This window comes from Coenobita brevimanus, unplaced genomic scaffold (assembly GCF_032717465.1).
Source record: "Coenobita brevimanus isolate Jiangsu-jjx unplaced genomic scaffold, ASM3271746v2 jjx.HiC_scaffold_2703, whole genome shotgun sequence".
Taxonomy (NCBI): domain Eukaryota; kingdom Metazoa; phylum Arthropoda; class Malacostraca; order Decapoda; family Coenobitidae; genus Coenobita; species Coenobita brevimanus.
In genome coordinates this window covers 95368-120462 of record NW_027643657.1, presented here as the reverse complement: position 1 = coordinate 120462, position 25095 = coordinate 95368, and the positions used below count along the sequence as shown (strand labels likewise).

The 25095-nt window shown below is 42.1% G+C and overlaps 1 protein-coding gene across 1 annotated transcript; it reads right to left on the bottom strand.

Moving 5' to 3' along the window:
- Nucleotides 1-14956: 14956 nt before the first annotated feature.
- On the bottom strand, nt 14957-16177 carry LOC145390005 (uncharacterized). The gene has a single exon (XM_080265097.1). It carries the CDS (start codon nt 16175-16177, stop codon nt 14957-14959), a length of 1221 nt encoding a protein of 406 aa, XP_080121223.1.
- Nucleotides 16178-25095: the final 8918 nt, after the last annotated feature.

Below are 25095 nucleotides of genomic sequence, written 5' to 3'. Positions count from 1 at the left end.
CCATACTCCCATTCTGTCACACTTTCTCCTCTCCATTTTGTTTCAGTTATTCCACATACATCCACTTTCGCACCCTCAAGCACCTGGACAATCTCTCTCTCTTTCACCTCATCATTCGCTCCTCTTACATTCCACGTAGCCATGCTTGAAGGGTTTTTGTATTTGATGAAATGCAAAGCTTTATTTGTTACGGTATAATCTTTATTAAATATTAAACACCACCAGGCACCATATGCTATTTCCCATGTGCTGATGACAGGCATTGGGTCAGACATGAGACATTATAGACCATTGTGTGCAAAATAAGTAAATCAAGAGAAACAAGGAATTAAAAAAATAAACTCACTGTGATGCGCCATTGCCGATTGTAAACACAGCTGATTGAATCGTACGTCTGGGAGCAATGACAAGAAATGACAGGGAAAGTAGTATAGGCCTACAACATATGTTACTGATAAGTGTTCTCAACGAGCAGTCATGTAACACCCCTAAGACGTACCGCATTTTCATTAAATCAACATATAACTAATTTTAGCAAAGTGTACAGTAGAGAGTATCTTCTCTCTCTCTCTCTCTCTCTCTCTCTCTCTCTCTCTCTCTCAGCAGACGAGTGACGAAGTAAAGACAGTGGTATGGCCCCTTTTTATATTTATTTAAGCTAAGGCAGCGAAAACTATATGACCTCTATGTCTCTATTATTCTTTCAATCCATGTAAAATATAGATAGTCAGGTATTATATTTATAGTCAAGCATAAAAAAGGTAAATAATTGTGATGATTATTAAACCTGGCATCCGATATGGCTCACTGCTGCGCGGCGTTGCCAAACTAAACAGAGGGGAACGATGCCATATGTGCAAAGTGACGGAACTGGGCAGGAAAAAAAATTTCGCATCCCGGAGTCCTACCCTGCCACCAGCCCCCACGCCCCCCTCACGCCCCTCACCCTGGTGGTCGGAGTAAGGAGGATAGTGGATATCAGTGCGGTGAAGAACCAGCTGCGTGTTTGGCTCTCGGTATTTATAATAATGATGATAATAATAATAACAATAATAATAATAATATAAATAATGATAATAATAGCAACGATAACAATAATAATAATAGTAAAATAATAAAAAAAATAATAAGAAAAACAATAATAATAATAGTAATAATCAGTAATAATAATAATAATAATAATAATAATAATTAATTATAATAATATTAATAATAATAATAATAATAATAATAATAACAACAACAATAATACTAATATAGGCATAATCATTACAGCACTACTACTACAACACAAACACCCGCTATCACCACCACCACCAACTACCACTACTAATGCTAAGTGTCTCAGTCTTTCTCACAGGCATTTCTGATCACGTCCCGGGGCCAGAGCCAGCATTTTGGCAAAGGAGGGGAGGGAGGGATTCTTTGTAAGTTGCAATTCACGCGGACTCATCACCAAATTCCACGAAATATATTATCAAATCTTCCTTTTTTTTTTATCAATGGCATGATTCTATAGTAACTTTATTTTTTATCTTTTTATGTAAGAAAGAAGGAACCAAAGGCCAGGAGCCAGCAAACCGTTCCTTCCAAGAAAAAAACAAAATACAAAAGAAAGCCAAATTCAAGATCCGATCATTTCGAGATGCCTGGACACACTGCGTTTGAAAGACTGGAGGTCATAGGAAGTAGGAAATAACACTTCTTTTAATATAGGGAATCACTGGCTCGTCGAAAACAGGGGTATATGCCCCCCTAAATCCGTCCCTGTCCCCTAAATCCGTCCCTGTCCCCTAAATCCGTCCCTGCCCCCTTAATCCGTCCCTGTCCCCTAAATCCGTCCCTGTCCCCTAAATCCGTCCCTGTCCCCTAAATCCGTCCCTGTCCCCTTAATCCGTCCCTGTCCCCTAAATCCGTCCCTGTCCCCTAAATCCCTCCCTGTCCCTTAAATCCGTCCCTGTCCCCTAAATCCCTCCCTGTCCCCTAAATCCCTCCCTGTCCCCTAAATCTGTCCCTGTCCCCTAAATCTGTCCCTGTCCCCTAAATCCGTCCCTGTCCCCTAAATCCGTCCCTGTCCCCTTAATCCGTCCCTGTCCCCTTAATCCGTCTCTAGTAACCATTATTTGCATTTTTAGGAAAGAGAGAGAGTAGAGACAGCTCCCTGGTGTTGCTATTACAATATAAATAAATAAATAAATCTAGTTACAAGAGAAGAATGGTGTGTGTGTGTGTGTGTGTGTGTGTGAGCTATAATTAGTCATGCTGTCCCAGGCGTATATGTTGCCAACTGTACATCTGTTTAAATAGGACAAGGACAAGAGTCCAGAATCTCGCGCCCCCAGTTCATCCTATAGAAAATAAAAAATAAATAAATCAATAATAATAATAATAAAATAAAAAGGCATTGAATCGATCGTAAATATGCTCAAGAATCCCACCGTGAAATTCGACAAGAGCAATGCGTCTCCTTGGTTACTAGTCAAATCCACCCCTCAATCGGACTACATCTGGCCTCCAACTGAGCTGAAGTGAGTTAGGAATCCTGTATCAGGTAAAAAATTTGCGTCTCTCTCTCTCTCTCTCTCTTACCTATCTTTCCTTTCAGTTTTGAACCTGGCGGCTCCACCTCACAGTGTTCCTAGTCCCTTCCAGCCACGAAATCACTGGCCAGACTCCCGTGTGAAGCTGCACCAACTGGCCAATGGATTTTATTATTCTTGACTCCTACTCATATTTTTCCATCTGCTCCCCTTCCAGCTGCAGACTCAGTGGCATTACTCTCGTGTGCGGCTCTCCCATCTGCGTGTACATTTTTCCATCTGCTCTCCTTCCAGCATGTACATTATTCCATCTGCTCTCCTTCCAGCATGTACATTTTTCCATCTGCTCTCCTTCCAGCATGTACATTATTCCATCTGCTCTCCTTCCAGCATGTACATTATTCCATCTGCTCTCCTTCCAGCATGTACATTTTTCCATCTGCTCCCCTTCCAGCTTCCCACATCTTTCCATCTGCTCTCCTTCCAGCTGCAGACTCAGTGGCATGACTCTCGCGTGAGGCTCTCCCATCTGCGTGTACATTTTTCCATCTGCTCCAACCCACATTTTTCCATCAGTTCTCCTTCCAGCTTCCCACATCTTTCCATCTGCTCCCTTTCCAGCTGCAGACTCAGTGCCATGACTCTCGCGTGAGGCTGTCCCATCTGCGTGACCGTAAGGAGGACAGCCAGCTGGCCACCAACACGCTATGGGCGCCGCGGTACTGGCTGCAGAATGCCTTGTTTGAAGATGCCTTTGCCTACTTCAACGGGGACACTGTCTTTACCTCCTTCCAGGCCCACAGGAATGGCAGTGGCCTCATGGATGTGATTGATAGCTATGAAGGTAGGGGGACGAGAGACTGACTAGAAGAGTGTATGTGAGGGAAGTGGATGGGGAGATTGATAGTTATGAAGGTAGGGGAATGAAAGACTAACTAGGAGAGTGTGAGTGAAGTGGATGAGGACAGTACAAGACCAAGAAAGCGATGAAGGGATGGACAGAATGAGAGACTGACCAGAAAACTGTATGTGAGTGAGGTGGCTAGGGTCACTAGGAGAAGAACACCAAGGATGAGATGGAGGGATGGAGTGGACAGATATATGAGAGAGGGGGGTGTGAACTGGAAGCAAGGCAGCCAAATAGCAAGAGGACAGGCCACCGTGGAGGAGATTTGTATGTGGCCACCCCTTACGGGATTAAGGCACCTGGCAATAGATTAATAGATCGAAAGTAGGTAAAAGGGAGGGTAGCGTGTGTGTGTGTGTGTGTGTGTGTGTGTGTGTGTGTGTGTGTGTGTGTGTGTGTGTGTGTGTGTGTGTGTGTGTGTGTGTCACCTTAACTTGGCCCAGATTAGGGAGGGTAGCGTGTGTGTGTGTGTGTGTGTGTGTGTGTGTGTGTGTGTGTGTGTGTGTGTGCGTCTAACCCCTTCACTATACACTTTTCACATTAACCTGGCCCAGATTTTCGTCATTTTGCATATTATTTCACATAGCTCAGTGGCAGAAGACATTGCTGTGGCTCTACATCCATTCCACAGCACTTCTTCGTGACTAGCACCATATTGTAGTGTTAATCTGCTGTTACTACTCAGAATTTAAGATGGAGGTGGCAATTTTAGGCCAAGTTAGAATGAAGGGAGTATAGCAGAGGTTGTTTCGAATTTGCCTATTATTTTGTCCTAACCAGATTACAATGAGAAAAATATCACTAGACTGAACAGGTAAAGGAGCAAATCCCATGAAATACTATGGCTCATATTCCCGTGATTGGAGAGGAGCCTGTGGAGTTACCTACAGAGAAAGACTGACAAATGAGGAGGTAAAGGAGCATTGTGGTGTGGATGTGATAGGAAGCGTTAGGAGAAACACACTGAGGTGGTTTGGCCATGTGGAGAGGATGGAGAGTGAGAGACTGACGAGGAGTGAGTGAGGTGGAGAGGGGGACCTTAATCTCGTAAGGGGTGGCCACAAACAAATCGCCTCCATGTCGCTGTCACCCACCAATTGACTGCCCTCCTCCCAACTCATTCCCCCCTCCCTCATATACCTCTCCACTCCATCCCCCCTCCTCGTCCTCGGTCTCCCCTTCCCTCCACCTCACTCACACACACTCCTCATCAGTCTCTCACTCTCCATCCTCTCCACATGGCCACATCACCTCAAATAATGTACAGAAGGATATTAACCACCCATATCCAAAAATAAACTGCTAATGAAGAGGTGTTTGGGAGTCTCCTAACCCGACAAGAACACACAGCTAAGCACGTCCTGGTTGCAGTTGGAAGAATTCAAATTTGATTCTGTGCCGGTGAGACTGTAGGACAAAGTTGTTTCCCTCTTGTCCCTGTTCACCCTGCCGTAACTGGGGACCTGGATGTAACTATCTATCTATCTATTGCCAGACGCCTTAATCCCGTAATGGGTGGCCACAAACAAATCGCCTCCATGTCGCCCTGTCCCCTGCCATTTCATTGCCCAGCTCCCAGCTCACACCCCCCTCTCTTATATGCCTCTCCACTCCATCGCTCCATCTCATCCTTGGCCTCCCCCTCCTCCCCCCTGGATGTGACACTGACTGGGAATATGATGAAGGTTATTGACTTCCTTAATGACATCTGTCGAACCAATTACCTTAACTTTAAGCCCATTCCTGTAAGGTGAGGAAGGTTACTAACACCTCTTCCTTAGTGATTTATTTTGCATGTTACACCTTACTGGTCTCTCTTAACTTATTCTTTGTATTATCGACACAGACTGAATAAATAAGATGAAGGCAATTATTAAAGTGGCACAAGGAGAAATAAAGTGGTTAGGAAAAGGTGTTAGGGAGCTTCCTTATCCAATGAGAATAGGGCCCAAAGCCTTCTCCATTTCCTCTTGCTCTTCAGCCTTCGTCTACCTCCCCAACTCCTCTGCCTTCCTGGAGCGTGTGCAGGACTTCGTGGCGTCCTTTGGCTGCAACTTTGACCTGACCCTGTACCCCTTTGACATCCAGCAGTGCTGCATGAATTTGTCCATCGTGCAGACAGGGGCGTATAAGGCTGTGTTCTCTCCCAAGGTGATTTGGGGAACTCGCTCTCTGCCTTGCTGTTGCTTCTTCCCACGCACTTCACTCTTTCTCTCCTCTGACTTCTTTGCCAGCATTGCATTTTGCCTTTCATATTTCTCATCATTTCCCATGCAAACAGCATTTCCCATTAGGCTGAAAATATTGGCTAGTGTTAACAGTGCTAAAAGGAATACAATCTTGACAAAGACAACATGTCAGGGTTAATGGGGGCCGTCTTACCACTTTCAGGCTCCTCTGTTTACCGTTGTATCATTTGTATTATTTATAAAGGCTCCAACATGTTTGTATGCATCAGCCTTGGTCACTTAATGGTGGCTCTCCACACTGCTTGATCTCTGGCAGCCTCCCTATTCAGGTCCTTGTCCCTGAGATTACACTCTATCACCTCATCCCAGGTCTTTTTCAGCCTGCCTCTCACAACCCTACCCTTGACATTCACACTTCTCACCTTCTGCACCCAACTGTCATCCTCCATCCTCTCCACATGCTCAAACCATCTCAATCTACCCCTCCTCATCACTGTAAGATGGATATAACTATGTGGCATTAATGAAAAAAATGTGGAAGACACTACCATTTCACAATAAAATTATTCTTAACATAAACACACTTTTATTAATCAATGTTAACCTCATCTCCGACCCCCTTTCCAGGATACTACACAGAATACAAGATGGTGATGCTATCCCCCTTCACATCCCTCTGCCCTTGGCTTGCAAATAAATGAATATATACACTGTACAAATAAATAAAATACATTACCTGATTTAGCCTTATTCTCAACTAACATCCAAATTCATGCTAACTTTCTTTCCCTGTCCATATTTCAGGATACCTACATAGAGTTTCACCAGGCACTGCTACCCCTCTTACGGCCCTCCATATGTGTCACTCTCTACACAACGATTCTGATCACCTGCCCACCATTCTCTCTCTTAAGGTATGGCTCCCTCTATCTGTATTCTCTTAAACCTGCAACAGGGACTGGACCGTAAACTTGATGGTTTCACGCTGTATTCAGGGGACGCTGGTACTGCGCTTAGCACAAATGGACTGCCTGTCTAATCACACTCGAGCAGCTGAAGAGAATAAACTCACTCACTCTCTCTCTCTCTCTCTGTTTCTCTCTCTCTCTCTCTGTCTCTCTCTCTGCACACCTGGCTGCCACAGGGTATGGCAGGTTCAGTTAGATAACACATCTTTCTAATCATTTTAAGGACGGGTCACCTACAAAGACATTGTGGAAGGCTGACACTAAATTTGCTTAAGTGTGAAGAGTGGTTTGACAACAGAAATGACATAAAATCATTCTCAGGCATAAAAAAAGCAAAAAACAGAGCTTATGAATACAATACTGCAGTGTTACACGTCTAGTCACCTTACACAAAACCCAGCCATGTTGAAAAGGGGCCACAACTAATTCCATCACACCAGTACAGCCCAAGTATGTATGCAATATGAGCTGTGGATATTAACACCAAAACAGTGACAGTCGAAGGTCAGTGACAAACAACTGCCTCATTTTGTACAAATTCCATTGCTTTAATGACTTGTGCAGTAGGTAAGCATAGATTTAATCTTTCTTATTCTTCTCCTTCAACTCCTTGTGCTGAATGTGCCAATGAAAGCTATTCTGTATCTAGTAAGAAAAGTCTCCCCTAACTTGGATACAACTGCCTGGGTATACGAAACTTTTGACAACACCTCATCCTTTGCATTTTTTTTTAAATTACACTTTCACATTACCTTACAGCTATATCTGTGGATGTGATTGAAAAAATAAGGAACAATACACAGAGGTGGTTTGTGCATACCAAAATATGTAATCCTGTGTCCTACCATCCACTAAATGCCCTACAATGTCATAACTTATTTGGTGGTGAGATAGGAGAGGGTGTCAAGAGTCATATACGAGGAGCTAGTCACAGACCACAGAAACTGTTAGCCTTTTCCACAGCTTTTCATTCAAGTTTCCCAACCTCAGAGTTTCTTCACTGTGGGTTTAGAACCAGTTGGAGGAAAATCCAACTCCTCTGTATTCACCACACTTCCTCTGCAATCCTTTCTGTACATGAATGGTATAACTATTCATTGGATTTAAACTCCATATGGATCACATCCAGATGCAGTGTCTTATATTCAGTATAATGCTGTACATGTTATTGTTTTTGCTGACTCTGGACAATGGCATTCAACGTCGAGAGATCTCTTGCATAGAAGGGATTAATGAAGGATGAATATGTAAATCCTCAAGTTCAAAAGGTCTTCCTCTTCCAGCTTCTACTGGAGAGGCGTTATGGAGGCTACCTCTTCACTGGCTTCTGTCCCTGTGTTGTGCTGTCTATGCTTAGCTATTTTACCCACTTCTTTGGCTTCACCAATTTCAGGCAAGTTGGTGTGTAATTTTGTTTTGTATGGAAATCCTTCAGTAAGATAGCTTTATGTTTCCATCTTAAATGATGCACACAGGCCAGGGCCTTACTTGCGTCTTATATTCCACTTGCACCAGATATTACTAAACGAAAGCCCCTGCCCTCTTAATGAGGTTAGAAGTGATCTCCACTAATTCTTTCTATGTATCAATGTTACATTCTCCTCTTGCTACTGCCACCTCAATACAGGCAGTTCTCATTACAAACCAAGGCTATTCAAATGTATCACAACTTACTCCACACAACTGACAATGTAAGCTGGAGAAAACCAGTAAATCTGCTTGTAGATTGCAATAAAGATTTAACTAATATTTTTTCTTTATACTGTAAGATTAATAACCAAAGAGAATGTCAGTGTGATAGCAGCTGTTGTAACCTCAGAGACATCTGAGTATAAACCTGGTAGACTGCAGGCTGAAGCTGCCTCCATCCTGCAATCTACCATCCTCCCTTCAGGGGACAGAGAGGGAGTTGAGGCTCTGAGGAGCATCTCCATAGCCAAACAAGAGTTGTCCAGGTATATCAGTGTCACCGCACAAAGGCTCCCTTTTCAAGCACTCAACGTCAATAAAGACAACACATAACACAGATTACTGTACAATAACTTGGCCTCTATTGTCAAGGTTTATACCCTTATTTAAGGTAACATGATGACTTCATCTCTATTTCTACAGTGATCGAGTAACGGTGACCCTCTCCTGCCTCATCGTCCTTAGCACCCTGTTCTTCCAAGTCACCCCAGCCTCCGCCTCACCCAAGTTCATTGATATACTCTTTAGTTTCCTAATAATCAGACTCCTCATTTTTGCCCACCATGCCGCTCTTTATTTGCTTCGAGTCTGCACCAGGAACAGAAAAAGTAAGAAAGGTACATATTCAAGCAGCCACAGGTTGCCCAGGCAGGCATGGAAGTACCCACAGGTTCCATTACCAACTAAAACTAACACCAACTCTGATCTACACAGTTGTAACATGTCCCTAGAAAACTCTGATTTTTGCCAACAGAATCCTAAACAGTCCCTGACAAAGGCCGAACGCAACGTCAGCCTTGTATTCACTGCTGTGACTGTTGCTGTGGGTGTTTTGGTGGACTCTCTGTGTATCTATCTGGCATATTTTTGCATCAGCTCCCAACGCTATCAAATACTGAGTTTTGAGCACTGCACTGAGTAGCAAAGAGAAGACTGTGATGCTGATTAAGGATTATATTTCTATCTGAAAGTTGTATCAGCACCTTCTATGAATACTGCTGGCATTCCTTATCTTTCTGGGAGGTAGGGAATTTTATATCACTGGAGCAATACTTACATTTATTCTCCAATATTACATGAGGTAGAAATATATTCTCACATTCTGTTCACCATTCAGATACTCTATATAGGCACTTTAAGCCCTAGAAATCATTCTAGGCACACTCTAACATACTACATACTGTACTTGCACATTAATATACTCATGCTCCTTTCAAACACTCTGAGTACCTTATATTCTAGATATCACTGCACATTCCAGCACTAACACACACACTCAATGATCCTCTAAGATGTTCTCTAGAGGAAATGTGTCCTCAGCACTCCTTGCTCCAGAGCAGGTGTGACTCCCACCACAGTCAGTTACTCTGTTGGTGCTGGGTACAATACTGGGGGTCATGGATTGGAAGAATAAGTCACAGTGATTTAGAAAAGGAAGTGTAAGCCTGTATCTTGCAAAGGTGACTCAGGCTTAGGTAATTACAGCATGTGGACAACTTTTTATTTGATCCCTAACAGTGAACCTGCCTAGTATGGCTGCACCGGACTACAGTAGTAAAGCTCCACTGACTACTGTACTGCAATGCACAAGCTTCTTTAACACAGCAATGCAGTGTTCCCTTGAAATATTATATACATATATATATGTCTATGTGTATACAGATAGTTCTCATTATTTGTTAAACATATGACCCATATATCACAATTTTATTATATAAATGGCACTGTAAACTGAGCGAAACTGGCAAATCAGCTTTATTGATTGCAATGGAATGTAAAGACAAATTTTTTTTCATGAATTTACTATGGACTAAATATATATATATATATATATATATATATATATATATATATATATATAAAGACAAATTTTTTTCATGAATTTACTATGGACTAAACAGAATATATATATATATATATATATATATATATATATAATGGAGATTTACTGTATTAACATAAAGATATCGTATGTATTTACATGTTGCCACAAGAAGAGCTTATATTAGACTACATCACAGCACATAAACAGCAGGACCTTGGTTACCACTGGAACACATAAATATCTGCTGAAACAAATGCATGTCAGATTTCACTGAGCCTATGTGTAAAATTGTTAAACTTATTGAATGAAAAAGACCTGGGATCTGGGATGAGGTCATAGAGCGTGACCTTAGGGATTTGGGACTGAATAGGGAGGCTGCCAGAGATCGAGTAGCGTGGAAAGCCGCCAGTAGGTGACTAAGGTTGACGAAACTAAACGATCAGAGCAATTATAAAATATTAGTCCATAAACACATATACAGCATTTTGTTTAAGTCACTGTTTAAGTCATGAGAATATGTGTGTAGAATATACTGCCTGTACTACCATAATATTTTAACAACAAATACACTTCCTACATGTCTGGCATTACTGTGGTCTAACTTTCCTATCTGCAGACTTTATTTGAAGGTGGGTAAAAAATAATACAGTATTATGGACCAGATACAAGGCTAATCAATGAGTCTCACAGGCTTCTTTGAGTCACTCTCAGATGAATAAAACAGTCTAGTGCAGCTGAAACAGAAGACAGACTTACATAAAACCTCACTATAATGGACTAATTGGGGAGAAGCCTGATCCGATAAAGCAAAAAATCTGTTATATCCAATGCTCTTTCGAGGTGGGATATCAAGCATGTTTAAAAATAAATGAGTGAGATGAAGCAGAGGAGAGGGAGGGGGAGGCCAAGGATGAGATGGAGGGATGGAGTGGAGAGGTATATGAGGGAGGGGGAGTGTGAGCTGGCAGCAGGGCAATGAAATGACGGAGGACAGGGCAACATGGAGGCGATTTGATTGTGGCCACCCCTTACCGGATTGAGGCATCTGGCAATAGATAGATAGATTAAAGATAAATGAGTACAATACCACATTCTAGAAATAACATTGAAAACTATACCCATTTTACACTAACTTGGCCCATAAGTTTGCCCTTTTGCAGTTTATTTCAGATCCTTGTCACTGCACTTTTCATGAAACACATGTATTGGGACCCACTGCACCCCACTTGGCGGATATTGTTCGTTATAGCCAACAGAATTCCAGTGACTTCATACTGGCCATTAAATATGACGTCTGGTCTATCTCAGTATGTTAAGCTGAGGTTTTACTATATACAATACTGACTATATAAGAGGTAATGGAATCAGTATTATTACTTAGGGGCCTATGACACAGTTAACTCAAACTTGTGACATTATCTAGAATAGAAGACATATTACACTCCCCTTACTCTAACTTGGCTTAAAATTACCATCTCCAAATCTTGAATACTGAGTTGTAATAAGAGATTAAAATTACAATATTTTGCCAGTTGTGAAAGACTGCTATGGAAATGATATAGAGCCATAGCACTGTCTTCTTCTGCCTCTGAGAACTGTGACATACAGTAAGGCACAAAAGGACAAAAATATGTCAAGGTAAAAATATAACCCTGAGAGAGAGAGAGAGAGAGAGAGAGAGAGAGAGAGAGAGAGAGAGAGAGAATCATCATCATCCATATCTCCTTTCCCACCCTAGGACAGGGTGGAGTAGCAATGTCCAGACAGCCCAAATTTGCCCAATCCAATGGGCCACACTTCCATTAGCTCACCATTTTTCAGCCCCCAGAATCCTGGCACTGATACGCCAAAAACATTCACCACATTGTTTAGCTTCACAGAAACGTATCTGACAGAGTAAATCCAGACACTGTCACGTTAAAAGGGGTATATTATCATCATCATCATCATCATCATCATCCAATCCTATGTCGCCCCATGAGGAGCATAGGAGCCCGGGGCTAGGCAAGTTGGTCCTGACATTTAAGATGAGAGTGACCAGCCTAACTCATCCCTGAGTGGCATTATGTGAGCAATAAACCTCATCCATCCCTTGGATATAAACCTACACCGGCTCAATCCGATTAGAATGCAATAATTACCCACTAAAGCACCAGGCGCCATAATTTGGTTATATGGTTACCACTCAGTGTAGTAAATGGTTTCCTGGTGTACAGGAAACCATTTGGCTTGTCACTCAGTGTAGAGTCACCCATGGGCAGAAGGAAGAGGAATGAATGAAGGAAAGAAAGGCAGAAGAGGATGTGCAAAGTCACCTGTAGGTAGAAGGATGAGGAAAGAATGAAGTAAAGAACAAATGTATGAAATCAAGTCAGGAATATTCTTGAGTACAGACTCAGATGCAAAGGATTATCTTTATTATTGAGTTTGTCAGCAACTATTATGTGAAACTTTACAGAATGTGTGTAGTACTGAAGAAAAGGTTACAGGACAAAACTGGTTATGGTTCTTAACATCAATATTGACCACTTCACACCAACACCTTAGTTAAAAACAATAACATTAACAAAGTACTGTAATAATTTCTCACAAACCAATGCCTTGGAACTATTCTGCTTCGAACGTGTCATGTTCAATATATAGGGAAGTAGTGGAGGAGAAAAAGTGTAGGGAGAAGTACATCACAAGCAACTGTAGGTAAGGGAAAGGAAAAAGATTCAATGTGAGGAATATTTCACATAAGGAATATAGGTATAGACAGGAGTGAGGGATACACCAAAGGGAGGAGGGGAGAAGAGGAATGAGTCAGGGTGGGGAGGATGAGGGCTTTGAACCCTGATCACAGAAGTGGATATGTTATTGAAAATGTAAAGTGGTTATTTTTGTGCAATGGTTACTTTGTTCATTTATAAAGGCTCCAACGTGCTTGCATGTGTCAGGCTTGGTCATTTAATGGCAACTCTCCATGCTGCTCGATCTGAAGCAGCACTGGTGTTGACAAATGTTTTGAGCAGTTGTATAATTTTGTGTTGTTTATAATGGCTCCAGCACGCTTGTATGCGTTGGCCTTGGTTAACTAATGGCAACTCTACATGCTGTTCAATCTCTGGCAGCCTCCCTATTCATTCCCTTATCTCTGAGGTCGTGACCGTGTCCAAGGTCTTTTTCAGTTTGCCTCCTGCAGCCCTAACCCCAATGTTCATACTTCTAACATTCCGCACCCAAATGTCATCCTCCATCTTCTCCACATGCCTGAACTATCTCTATCTCAATCCAGTATGCTCATAATACCACAACAGTGATGACTTCAATTCCTGTTACTGACAACTAATGCTACAAATGATTACTCACAAGGAAGAGGTAATATGAAGCATTGGGAACAGAATGAAACTGAGAAGGTGGTGGTGCACATGGGGTGAAGCGAGGCTGAGGGAGGGTGAGCGGTAATGTGATGAGGGTGAGGAATAATGTGAGGAGAGACAAGTGATGGAGACAGGTGGTAGGTAAAGGGATGAAAAGAAAGTGGGAGGCAGGAAGAGGATTTGGAGCACTGGTATTAATGCTAAATATTTAAATGTTAAATAAATGTGAAAAGTACAGTATAGTGTCTTCACTGGCATACTGATTTGATCACGGTGGTGACAGCTGTATTTATGACTAGTCATGCATTGTGAAAGCAGCAGAAGCATACTGTATATCTTTGACTCAATTACTTTTACTACCCTACCAATAAAATTAATGATAAAATGTGGCTGACCACGGCCGACGCATGCCAGCATGTTGGACTCTTTATTAACGATATGAACGATACAGTGACAGTGCATGACTGAGAAGAGGAGAGATGGGTGAGGAGTGAGAGCTGGGTTCCTGCAGTCCACTGAGTTTCCATCCAGATGAGCCTGGGGTTGCAACAACTCCTCCTCTGAAGCCAGGATCCAATCTTACAGTTTTTTTTTTTTTTTTTAAATGTGACCGACTTTGGGCATAGGCTTCACAGCCTGCTTTCAAGGCCCAGTAGTCCTCCTACGTACCGCACACCTCTACATGTCACCACTTCGGCGCTAATTCCCACCGTCCATACTGAATACATGCTAGGGCTGTCTCATACAGGACTGGTGTATTGGTATTAGCGGGGGTATTTTTACGACATGTCGGCGGGCTTTCTGGTAGATCAGTAAAGTCTGATTTTATGAAATTCAAATCCTTAAACTGTTCCCTGCCTCAGCGGGATTTGAACCCGGGTCCGGCAGGACTGCAGGCCAACTCTCTACCGATTGAGCCGCTGCCTCCCCCAAATTGACCTAATATGAAGCGATACAGTTACAGGATGAGTGAGAGATTGACGAGGAGAGTGTATGTGAATGAGGTGGCGGGGGCGAGAGGAAGGGGGAGGCCAAGGATGAGATGGAGGGATGGAGTGGAGAGGTATAGGCGTGAGGGGGGTGTGAGTTGGGAGCAGAGCAGTGAAATGGCAGGGGACAGGGTGACATAGAGGCGATTTGTTTGTGGCCACCTCTTACGGGATGAAGGCATCTGGCAATAGGTAGATAGACAGAAAGAGACATTTGCAAGAGCACATGTTTCAAATAATTAAAATTCTTTAGCTTCTGCACTTGAAGATGGCTCTCTGAAGTTTAACTATATTATCTGGCCCTAGCTATCTGACAGATGGAAGCAAGTGAACTGCCTCTGATTCACTGAGCCTGGGGAAGCTTTTGTATACTGAAACAGTGTACAGCATTAGCTAAAATGAAGACCTCACCTAATTCTACCTACTTCAAAAAACAGATTTTTTTTTTATAATTTAAGGAAACCAACAAACCATAGTAGGTAAAACATCAAAGCTTCTTGATTTTTCGGTGGATGGCACTATGCTTGGCTAAATCCTTGTTTGTTCTAAACAATTTATCACATGCATTACACTTGAACTTCTTCACACCTGCATGAACATCCAAGTGCCGATTCAGATCACATTTCTTTCTAAACAGCTTTCCACATTCATCACATTTGAAATTTTTCACTCCTGAATGAATTAGTATATGCTGAGTGAGATTACTTTTATCCCCAAACCGTTTACCACACTCGTCACATTTGAATTTCTTCACTCCCGAATGAACCAACAAGTGTCGGGTGAGATCACTTCTCCTCACAAAGGATTTACCACATTCATCACATCTGAACTTCCTCACTCCTGTATGTAACGACATGTGCTGGATGACACTGCTTTTCTCAGTAAATAGTTTACCACATTCATCACATCTGAATTTCTTCACTCCAGAATGAACTACTAGGTGTCGGGTGAGCTGACCATTCTGAGCAAATAGCTTGCCACATTCTTCACACATAAACTTCTTCACGCCGGAATGAATGTCCAGGTGTCGGATCAGATCAGATTTCCTTCTGAACACCTTATCACATTCCTCACACTTGAAGGTTTTCGTTCCTGAATGAATTAACAAGTGTTCAGTTAGATTATTTTTCTGACAGAACAGCTTACCACACTCATCACATTCAAACTTCTTTAAACCTGAATGAATTATTAAGTGCGCATTTAAATGACTTTTATCGCCAAACAACTTACCACATTCATCACACTTGAATTCCTTCACTCCTGAATGAACTACCAGGTGTCGAATGAGATGGCTTTTCAGACTAAACCTTTTACCACATTCCTCACATTTAAAATTCTTGACTCCTGAATGAAGAAAGATGTGCTGGTTGAGCTGACTTTTGTACCCAAACACCTTACCACACTGCTCACATCTGAATCTCTTCACTCTGGAATGAACTACTGAGTGTTGGGTGAGAGAGCTCTTTGATGTAAATAGCTTATCACACTCTATGCACCTGAGCTCTTCAACTTGAGCACGTCGGGTTAATGGGTCCTGGACAATTGCCTCCTCAATGAACAAAGTTTCTTCACCAACTTCACACTCCAACTTCATCTCTGCTTCTTTAGCCACCTGCTTTATATCCTCACTCACTCCATGCTGTAACTTCTCTGCTTCTTCCTTAACCCCTGCTCTTACTCCTACATTCACCTCACATCCTGCCTTCATGTCTGGTTCTTCCTTAACTCCCTCCATTACACCACATCTGGCCCTCTTACTCCCTTTCAAACTCAGTCAACTCTCCACTTCATCACTTGCCTTATGATCTGCCTTCAATATAATCATTATTGTGTACAAAATGTTCCCATAACTACTGAACAGCAACTTACGGCACACAGTAGCAGTGAACCTTAAATATCTGCATATAACTCGTTACTAGAACACAATAACCATCAACACACATACTGGTATTAAGGCACCATAAATTTAACTCCACAGGTCATTACTAAAGATTCATAAACTGTCCGTAAAGAGACTGAAATTACCGGAGTTTCTCAGTTTAACAGTTGTCCTCTGGTTTTCACGCAAAACACCAGCAAAATGACAATAAATAAAAATGATACCACAACAGTTACATGTTCCAAGCTGCAATCTTACCACACATCAAGTGGTTCATATTTACTACCATGTAATGAAGTAAACTAACACAGTATAGCCCATAAATGGTTGGATGAAGTACCACTTATAGGATGTGCTCAGGCAATACATGATCTCATTCCTGTGTACACTCAGTAATTATTACTTTGGAAGTTGACTGTTGACCACACTGATGTATCTGCTTAACTGATGTGACTTCAGCTGTGGACCTGGAACAACAGCTGCCATCAGACTGGCATACCAGTGAACCTGATAGCAATGTACAACTCTTGGTGCACACACAGCCAGGTGGCACAGCATGAAGATACGAGTCATGCCACAACCCTTACCTTACAGTTGGGTTCAGCACAATTCACATCAGCTCCCCTGCTTCACTGACTGATGGAAGACTTGTACTGAACATTAGGCATCCACTTTCCAGCTGCTCTCTCACCACTCATCTGAAACACAACACATTTCATTACATACACTGCCTTCTGGACAAGCACTGGACCACCAACAGCAGATAGAGTATGGGAGGTTATGATACTGCATTGAATATCCATAAAAAACAAGATAACTTCTTATTTTTAACATGGTAAAAATCTCTTACTGTACCACACTTTTCAAGTAACTGTTACTGCACAACTCTGTCCAGACAAGTAAGTGAAGAGCAAGCAAGATGGTAAGCCAGCGAGGAGGTGGTGTGGTGTGAGCGCAGGACTGTTGCCATGGTAACTGTGGCATTACCCTGACTCACCACAACCAGTTTCACCACAACTCCAGAGGCACATGTATACAGCACACCCCCATTATCCAAAGAGAGTTTTGTCAAAGAAAAAGGATCAGATAATGATTTACGGTCCTGACTCAATTCACAATTGGGTTACGTCACGTAAGAACTGATTGCATACTGATAAATCATAAATCACTATCAATTAAATGTGAGTTTGGTGGGGATACGCGGGAGGTCAAAGGCCATGTAACAAAAAAAAAAAAAAAAAAAAAAAAAAAAAAAAAAATCTGCCACCCATGTGAGGCATGTCATAGGCCGGTCTGAGTCATCACCAAGGGTTCCCCCTGGGGCTGGGGGAGAGCTGGAGGACCTGAACAAGCACTTTAGGTCATCAGGGGTCAATGATGAGTGATGGGGAGAGTGAAGTGGTGCGACCAAGGGAGAGTATGGCAGTGTGGTGGGTGGGGAGCAATGTCATGAGGAGGCAGAAGAGCAATGCAGTGAGGCAGCAGGATAGTAATGCGGTGTTTTCCAAGCCGCAAGTTTCAGTATTTCACACACAAAAAACTTATCCCTCCACTTAATATCGCACACTGCATAATTCATCATGCACTTGCACTGTTATTTCATGATAGCAATGGTGTTTCAATGCGTATGTAAACTTTGGAGGGGGAAAAAAATAAAAGACTGCAGGGGCCATATCCAGAAAGTAGGGCAGCTTGGGGTTGACAGTCCTCTTGTGCTCTGTCAAAAGGTCACCGATAAGAAGTGACATGTAAGCAGGTGCATTATTGTGGTGATGCATCTGGCGTTTTGTTTGTCCATTCAGGCCTCTTCCTTTGCACTGCCTCCCTCAAACACTCAGACTATCCTCCCCATAAGCCTTGTGCAACATCTGAAAAGTCTCCATAAAAGTTTTCCCAATATGAAACACAACCTCACATAAATACACTGCTCTTCAAGATCCTTCATTGTTCAACTTGCAACAAATTTCCAAGTGTACTAAACACATGCTCATTCATGCATGTGTACCTCAATGACTAAGTAATGTGGTGTGATGCGTCTTGTGCTAGATTAAAGCTCAAAATCGTCACTACACAACACTCCCGTCGCAATCATGCTAGCCTATGCCAGCTAGTTGGTGTGCTAATTAAAAAGTTTGATATCTTTTTGGTCAGACCTCATACACGCTGGTGAGATGTGATAGAATACTGGGGCCTCAATACTGTAGCTGTTCTGACTGCACTAATACTTAGCAGTATTTTTAAAGGGAGGGGGAGGCCAAGGATGCGATGGAGGGATGGAGTGGCGAGGTATATGAGAGATGAGTGTGTGAGCTGGGAGCAAGGCAGTGAAATGGCGGGGGACAGGGCGACATGGAGGGGATTTGTTTGTGGCCACCCCTTACAGGACTGAGGCATCTGGCAATAGATTGATAGAATCGATAGACAGTGTTTTTAGCACTGATGTACCCAGCAATAATAAAGTTGGTGTCTGTGTCTGAGAAGGAGCTGGGGACTATACTGAAACGGTACAGTGTGGGGAGTGTCAGGAGGAATATAAATGTCTGGAGGGTTTTTTTTTTTTTTTTAATGCAAGGAAGAAGGAACCAAAGGCCAGGCACCCACAAACCATTCCTTCCAGAAAAAAAAAAAAAAACTACAAAAGAGAGCCAAATTCAAGATCCGTTCATTTCAAGATGCCTGGACACACTGTGTTTGAAAGACTGGAGATCATAGGAAGACCTAAATTGATACAGAGTGGCTGTGTTTCTCATATGGTGTCATTCTGGAAAAGTGATTGTGTTGTTTCTGTTGTCTTTGTAGAGAAATGATGGAAAATGTAGGTAATGAGGCCTCCTCCTTAGTCCTCAATTTTGTCTGTGTGGATATGAACAGTATGTGATGTGTGTATTTACCTATTTGTATTTACCTATCTGTAGTATACAGGAATTGAGCAATCCTCGTGTTGTCCTGTCTCCATATCCACATTTATCAAGTCTACCTTTACACACATGAATGTTTTTCTCATGCACCACCTCTTTCTCTAAGTCGTTCCAATATTTAAGTATTTATACCTAATTGTGATATACACGGAATGTACTATGCTCGTGGGTTTCCATCGCTGTTTCTCAATGTCAAATTTGGCTTTAAACTCGTTTAAGTTCCTAGACTGGACAATCTCTTTGTCCAGGCTATTCCACAAGTCTATACCTCTGTAAGGAAAGCTATATTTCTTGATATCCCCCAAGCAGCCTGACCCTCTCAATTTCACCCCGCGTCCCCATGCCGCTCTCCCATCCCATACAAACAGATCTTCCCTGTCAATTTCATCTACTCCCACCATGGTCCTGAACACTGCAATCATGTCTCCCCTCCTTCTCCTTTCCTCTAAGGAAGGCAAATCCAGTTTTTCCAGCCTCTCTCCGTATGACAGGTCTGTCAGACTGGGGACCATCTTGGTTGCTGTTCTTTGTATTCTCTCAATCTTGTTTATATCTTTCTTTTTGTGTGGGGACCACACTACTGCTGTGTGTGTGTGTGTGTGAAAGAGGGGGAGAGAGAGAGAGAGAGAGAGAGAGAGAGAGAGAGAGAGAGAGAGAGAGAGAGAGAGAGCTTTGTTTCTTGAGGTGGAGGCCATCAACATTTAACATACTAGTAGTAGGGTACAGGTAAACCCAGTGGGGACAGATCCATCAACCACAGGTAAGCAATCACCCCTGCAGGGCTACCTTATGCAGTGCACTGATGTTCCCTTGCAGTGTTTTTTTTTTTTTTTTTGAGAGGAAGAAGGAACCAAAGGCTGGGAGCCCGCAAAACAGTTCCTTCCAAGAAAAAACAAAAACAATACAAAAGAGAGCCAAATTCAAGATCCATCCACTTTGAGACACCTGGACACACTGCATTTGAAAGACTGGAGATCATAGGCAATATAAATTACAAACAGAGGGAGACAGTTCCAGAGATGACCTGTTGCATAAATGAAGGACTGGGAGTAACAGTTAACTCTTGCATTAGAGAGTTGGACCTGGAGATGAGTGTTATGGTTTGGTCCTTGGACGGATGCTGCATTTGCATCTCTCCACCCAGTTAATAGGGGCAAAATTGTCAGCTCCACATCATCCCATAATTTGGTTATATTGTACTGTATGGTTGGCACCCAGTCTTGTAAATGGTTTCCAGGGTTATAGGAAACCATTACGTTTGGCACTCAGTGTAGAGTCACCTTAGGAAGAAGTGGGCAGCACCATATCAAGTGAATTAGTGAAAGGTGGTGGTGACCATCATCTGCTCAATTAATGTACTGATAGTGCTGCCTAATTCCTCCTTCACCTTTATCGCTCTAACACTGTGTCTGCCTTCCTCTCTTCCGATTTCTCCTTCTCGTTCCTGTCATTTTTTATTACTCTTCTTTTTCACTTCAGGTGGCTCTACACTGAGTGAAAAGCCTAATGGTTTCCTGTAACCCAAGAAACCATTTACAGCAGTGGATGGTGCCACAGCCATACAGTATAACCAGATAATGGTGTGATGTGGAACCTGCTGTGGCGTTTCTGTCAAGTGGCTGGGGCAACACAACTGTGGCATCCATCCAGGATCCAAATCTCCACACTTTTCCGCAAGGGAACACTAATTCGTTGTATGGGACATCCCTGCAGGGGTGGCTGCTTGCCTGTGGTTGATGGGTCTGCTTGGCCAGACAGACCACAGATAATTAACATCATCATCAAGTGCGTAGATTGTAAGTCAGTACCACCTACCACTACATTAAGTGTAGTACATTTATGCGTGCTGGAAGCAGTGTGGGTCTGGCATGTCTCAGTGTTGTAGGTGTACACACTTATGAGCAGGGACTACGTTGCAGGATCTGTGGCGTGTGAGTGGGCAGGTTTGTTGGAAGGGGTGGTGGGGATTGATGTATGGTGTGATAGGAGGCGTGTTTGTGGATGTGTTACACCTGTCATACAACCATGTGCTATGATGCTGCCTGGGATCTGGTAGTGTAGTGCATGTGATGTGGATCCATTCTCTGCAAGAAATGCATAAAAAATATCCACGTGTTTGTCTTCCATACGTGATCTGTAGGAGACTAACCTTATCACTGGTTGGAGGCTGGTGAGACTACTGTCAAAAAACTTTGATCTATGATGGAAACATCAAATTTAAAAAATGCAGTGAACAAGGTTATATGTTTACACTAACTGGTGCTCATATTCTGCATTTTCCAAATAAGGTTACAAGAATGTTAAAATATTACTGGAAAACATGAACAGTGACAACAAACAATTATCAACTCCTGAATGCCAATGGAACCTTAAAACAAAACGACCTCACTGTAGGATACAAGATTCCATTCGTTCCTCATTCACACATCAGACTCAAAAAGGTTTGTTGGATAACACTGTAACTTACTGGTGCAGGGTTGCCAGACTGGGCTACAAGTAGCGAATTGGGCTACTTTTGGAAGCCGTGTGCTACTAAATTTTGAATTTCGCTACTTGCGACTTTTTGGCTACTTTAAAAATGAGTTGGGCTAACTTGGGCTACTAATGACAGTGGCGTATGCAGGATTTTTGTCACAGGGATCAAACACTTCAAATATTTCCCCCAAATATGTCACTACACTGGCTTGAATGTCCCAAACACACACACACTTTCCCACATATGTGATACTATCACTTTTTTTCTACTTTCCTTTGCAGTTTTGTATTTCTCTCTCTCTCTCCACTTAGGACATATGCGTAAATTAAAATTCGCTGCCGCACCCACCCCCAGTCTGGTATTCTGTTTCAAAATTCGCTGCCGCACCCACCCCCAGTCTGGTATTCTGTTTTGTACTACTGCTGTGGTGGTAGCCAATAGAAATTCTATTTTCCACTACTTATTCTTTTAGTTCATTCTCATTGGCTCAGGCATCCTTGACTCAGGTGACCACTCGACCTGCCCCGCTCAGCAGGGAATGATTTTCATATCACCTGAACTGTACTGTACTGTATAGAAAGGATTTTTCCATTAAGGAAAAACAAGAAAAACGGCATAAAGCTATTCATCCTGAAAAATTTTCACCTTGAAAAGTGGGGGGGGGGGGGGGACTAAAGATACTCTGTCTCCCAGGCTCCAAAAAGTGGGGGAGACACGTCCCCCTGTCCCCCACCCAAACGAGGCCCCTGGCAAAACACATTTATATCTGCATACCTTCTAAAATGTAGTCTGAGGTGATCAAAATGGCTTCATGCAGTCTTCAAAAATTCTGCTTGTTTCAGTTGTTTGTAACAATAATTGTGTAGTGCTTGTTTGCAACTGGCTGCCAGGTGAGAAGATGTGGCTGAGGGGACACGAAGGCCATTTTTTCACCTCATCAGGAATCAAGTGCAAAACATCATTAGAGCTCTAATATTAACCACATAATCTAAGGTGATAGGGGAAGTTCCTAAGTTATAACTGGTAATTTTTTCTCAAGGGTTTTCTAATATTTAGTCTAGCTTTCAATTTCAAAGGAAATTATTGCTCCTAAACAAATATTTTTCGAAGTACTGTAGATATTACTGTTTAACATACAAGCGGTAAAATTAGGAAAACTGTATTGTCATACAAGAACTATGCCAAAAATCTCAACATTTCCCAAAAATTATCCCAGGGGGGGCAAACTGTCCCCCCCGCCCCCCCCAGTGGCTACGTGTATGCTAATGAGGCGAAAGTCAAAGATTGATTAGTGATTATGTTTCACTTAAAATATAATATAATTACCTTTTGAAGACACCCAAAGGTAATGATTCATAATTTATCATATCCACCCTCTTTAAATTTCTCGCACTCTCGTATAAATCCCTGATTGGCTATTGAATTCGAACTGAACGTGTGAGATTACCACCCCAGTCAGCCGTGTCTTCTGCATCCACGAGTGGTGGATGCAGTAGAAGAAGACTTTTCTGATAATCTTCAACTGTGAAGACGTGGTCGTGGAGACTTACTGAATGATTTAAATATGCAATTATAATGAGCTGTGCTAGAAAATACTTTCCTTTAGATCCAAAAAAAGTTTCGTTAAGTTGAAAAAATGACTAAGTTCAGACAATATGAGTTATGTTTTGTTAAGAAAACAGTTTAGTTCCGCGAATGTAAAGGAAATGAAATAATTTGAGGAAAAGAGAAGTAAATATAGTTAATGCAGTAATTAAGGAGTTCTATGTTAACATCAGGCTTACATCACGTCGAACAACCTTACAGGAGCACTGGAGCAGCATTCAACTGGTAAGCTGTGCAAAGTTAAATTGTCTGCGTCTGTATGTATATACACGTGGATAGAGAGAGAGAGAGAGAGAGAGAGACTGTAGATTAATAGATATACATATATACTGTACATAATTATGTTGGGCTACTTTATACTGAAATTCGCTACTTTTGAGGCCTTTTTGCGCTACTTTCGGTCACAAGAATCTGGCAACCCTGTACTGGTGGTGGCCATCCTTGAATGATGGTTGGGCAGAGCCTATCCATACCCACGTCCTGATGGATGTAAGACCAAACCAACCAAACACCACCCCCCTAAAGACAGCTGATGCCACAACAATGACATACTTGAGGCCCACTTCAGCCATCTTTGCACTCCCACTCTCACCACAGTGTTGCAATATCACTGTCCAGTGAAGGTCCTTATATTCCCAGCTCCCATACTAGTATTTGAAAATATATATTTTTAACACAACTTCTTATATACTTACATATCATTTCATCAATCAAGGACAATACACCACAAAAAGCATAAAGATGGACACCATATTGCAACACACCAAATATTATTTCTTCAGTTAATACAAACTCAATAGTCATTACTGAAGGGTTACCTATAAATGCCGCAGGAATATAATCGCCATCTTGCAACCCCTCTTTACACAAATTTACTAAATTCTTTTACTACCTGATTACGATAAAGCATTTCAAAAACCATGATGTTTTATGGATATATTGTTGAATATATAGCAGACTTCCTGAATGCAACAGACTGTGCAGGACAATCCAACTCTTGAGTGGGAAGCTGGCGGAAGCTGGCATCAGTAACGGGTGACTGCTGAAGCCCATTGTATTGTGGTAAAGGTGGATTGTGTACTGTTTGTCAAGAATGGCTTTGACCACCACCTATAGCTCAGACTGCAATCTATGCAAACCTGCTTCCTCTTGGTAAAAGCTGAGCTTAACTACCTGCATCTTTTTATTATACTGTTTGTTCGTTTGTTTTTTTGCTCTGTATTTTACCGCATCATCCTTTGGCATGAGTGGTTAGTTGTTAGGCTACTTTCATGCAACCACAGAATTTCTGATGCATACTTAACTTACTATTATTTACACCATCAGGTGTAGTGTGGATAACACGTGTTTTTGGTTGATTTCTTATTTTGGGTGTTTAATATTTGGAGACTTTTTTTTTGGGGGGGAAGTGGCCAAAAAGTGAGTTGTGGGACATTTATCCAGAAAATATAGTCATTTATAAAGACCGGAAGCAGGGCCACAGTTAATGTTAAAACACCTTATATATGACATATTAACCGAAATTAATTAACCTAACCTGTTTTGTGGGCTTCACCTCCATGACCCACTGTGTTTAGCCACGTATGACTGCCACTTATGAAAACCACTTAGCCTAACCTTGAAAGTCCCCAGTATCCCAAGAATTCCATCTCAAACTTTGTCTAACCGGTAATAATGATTCAATAAACAATACAAAATACAAAATGTGGACAATGAAGGCTGGAAATCTGGTACTTACATACCAGTAT

What these genes read in the sequence shown, in the direction of transcription:
- LOC145390005 (XM_080265097.1), bottom strand. Translation starts at nt 16,177, where the DNA reads ATGAAGGCAGGATGTGAGGTGAATGTAGGAGTAAGAGCAGGGGTTAAG.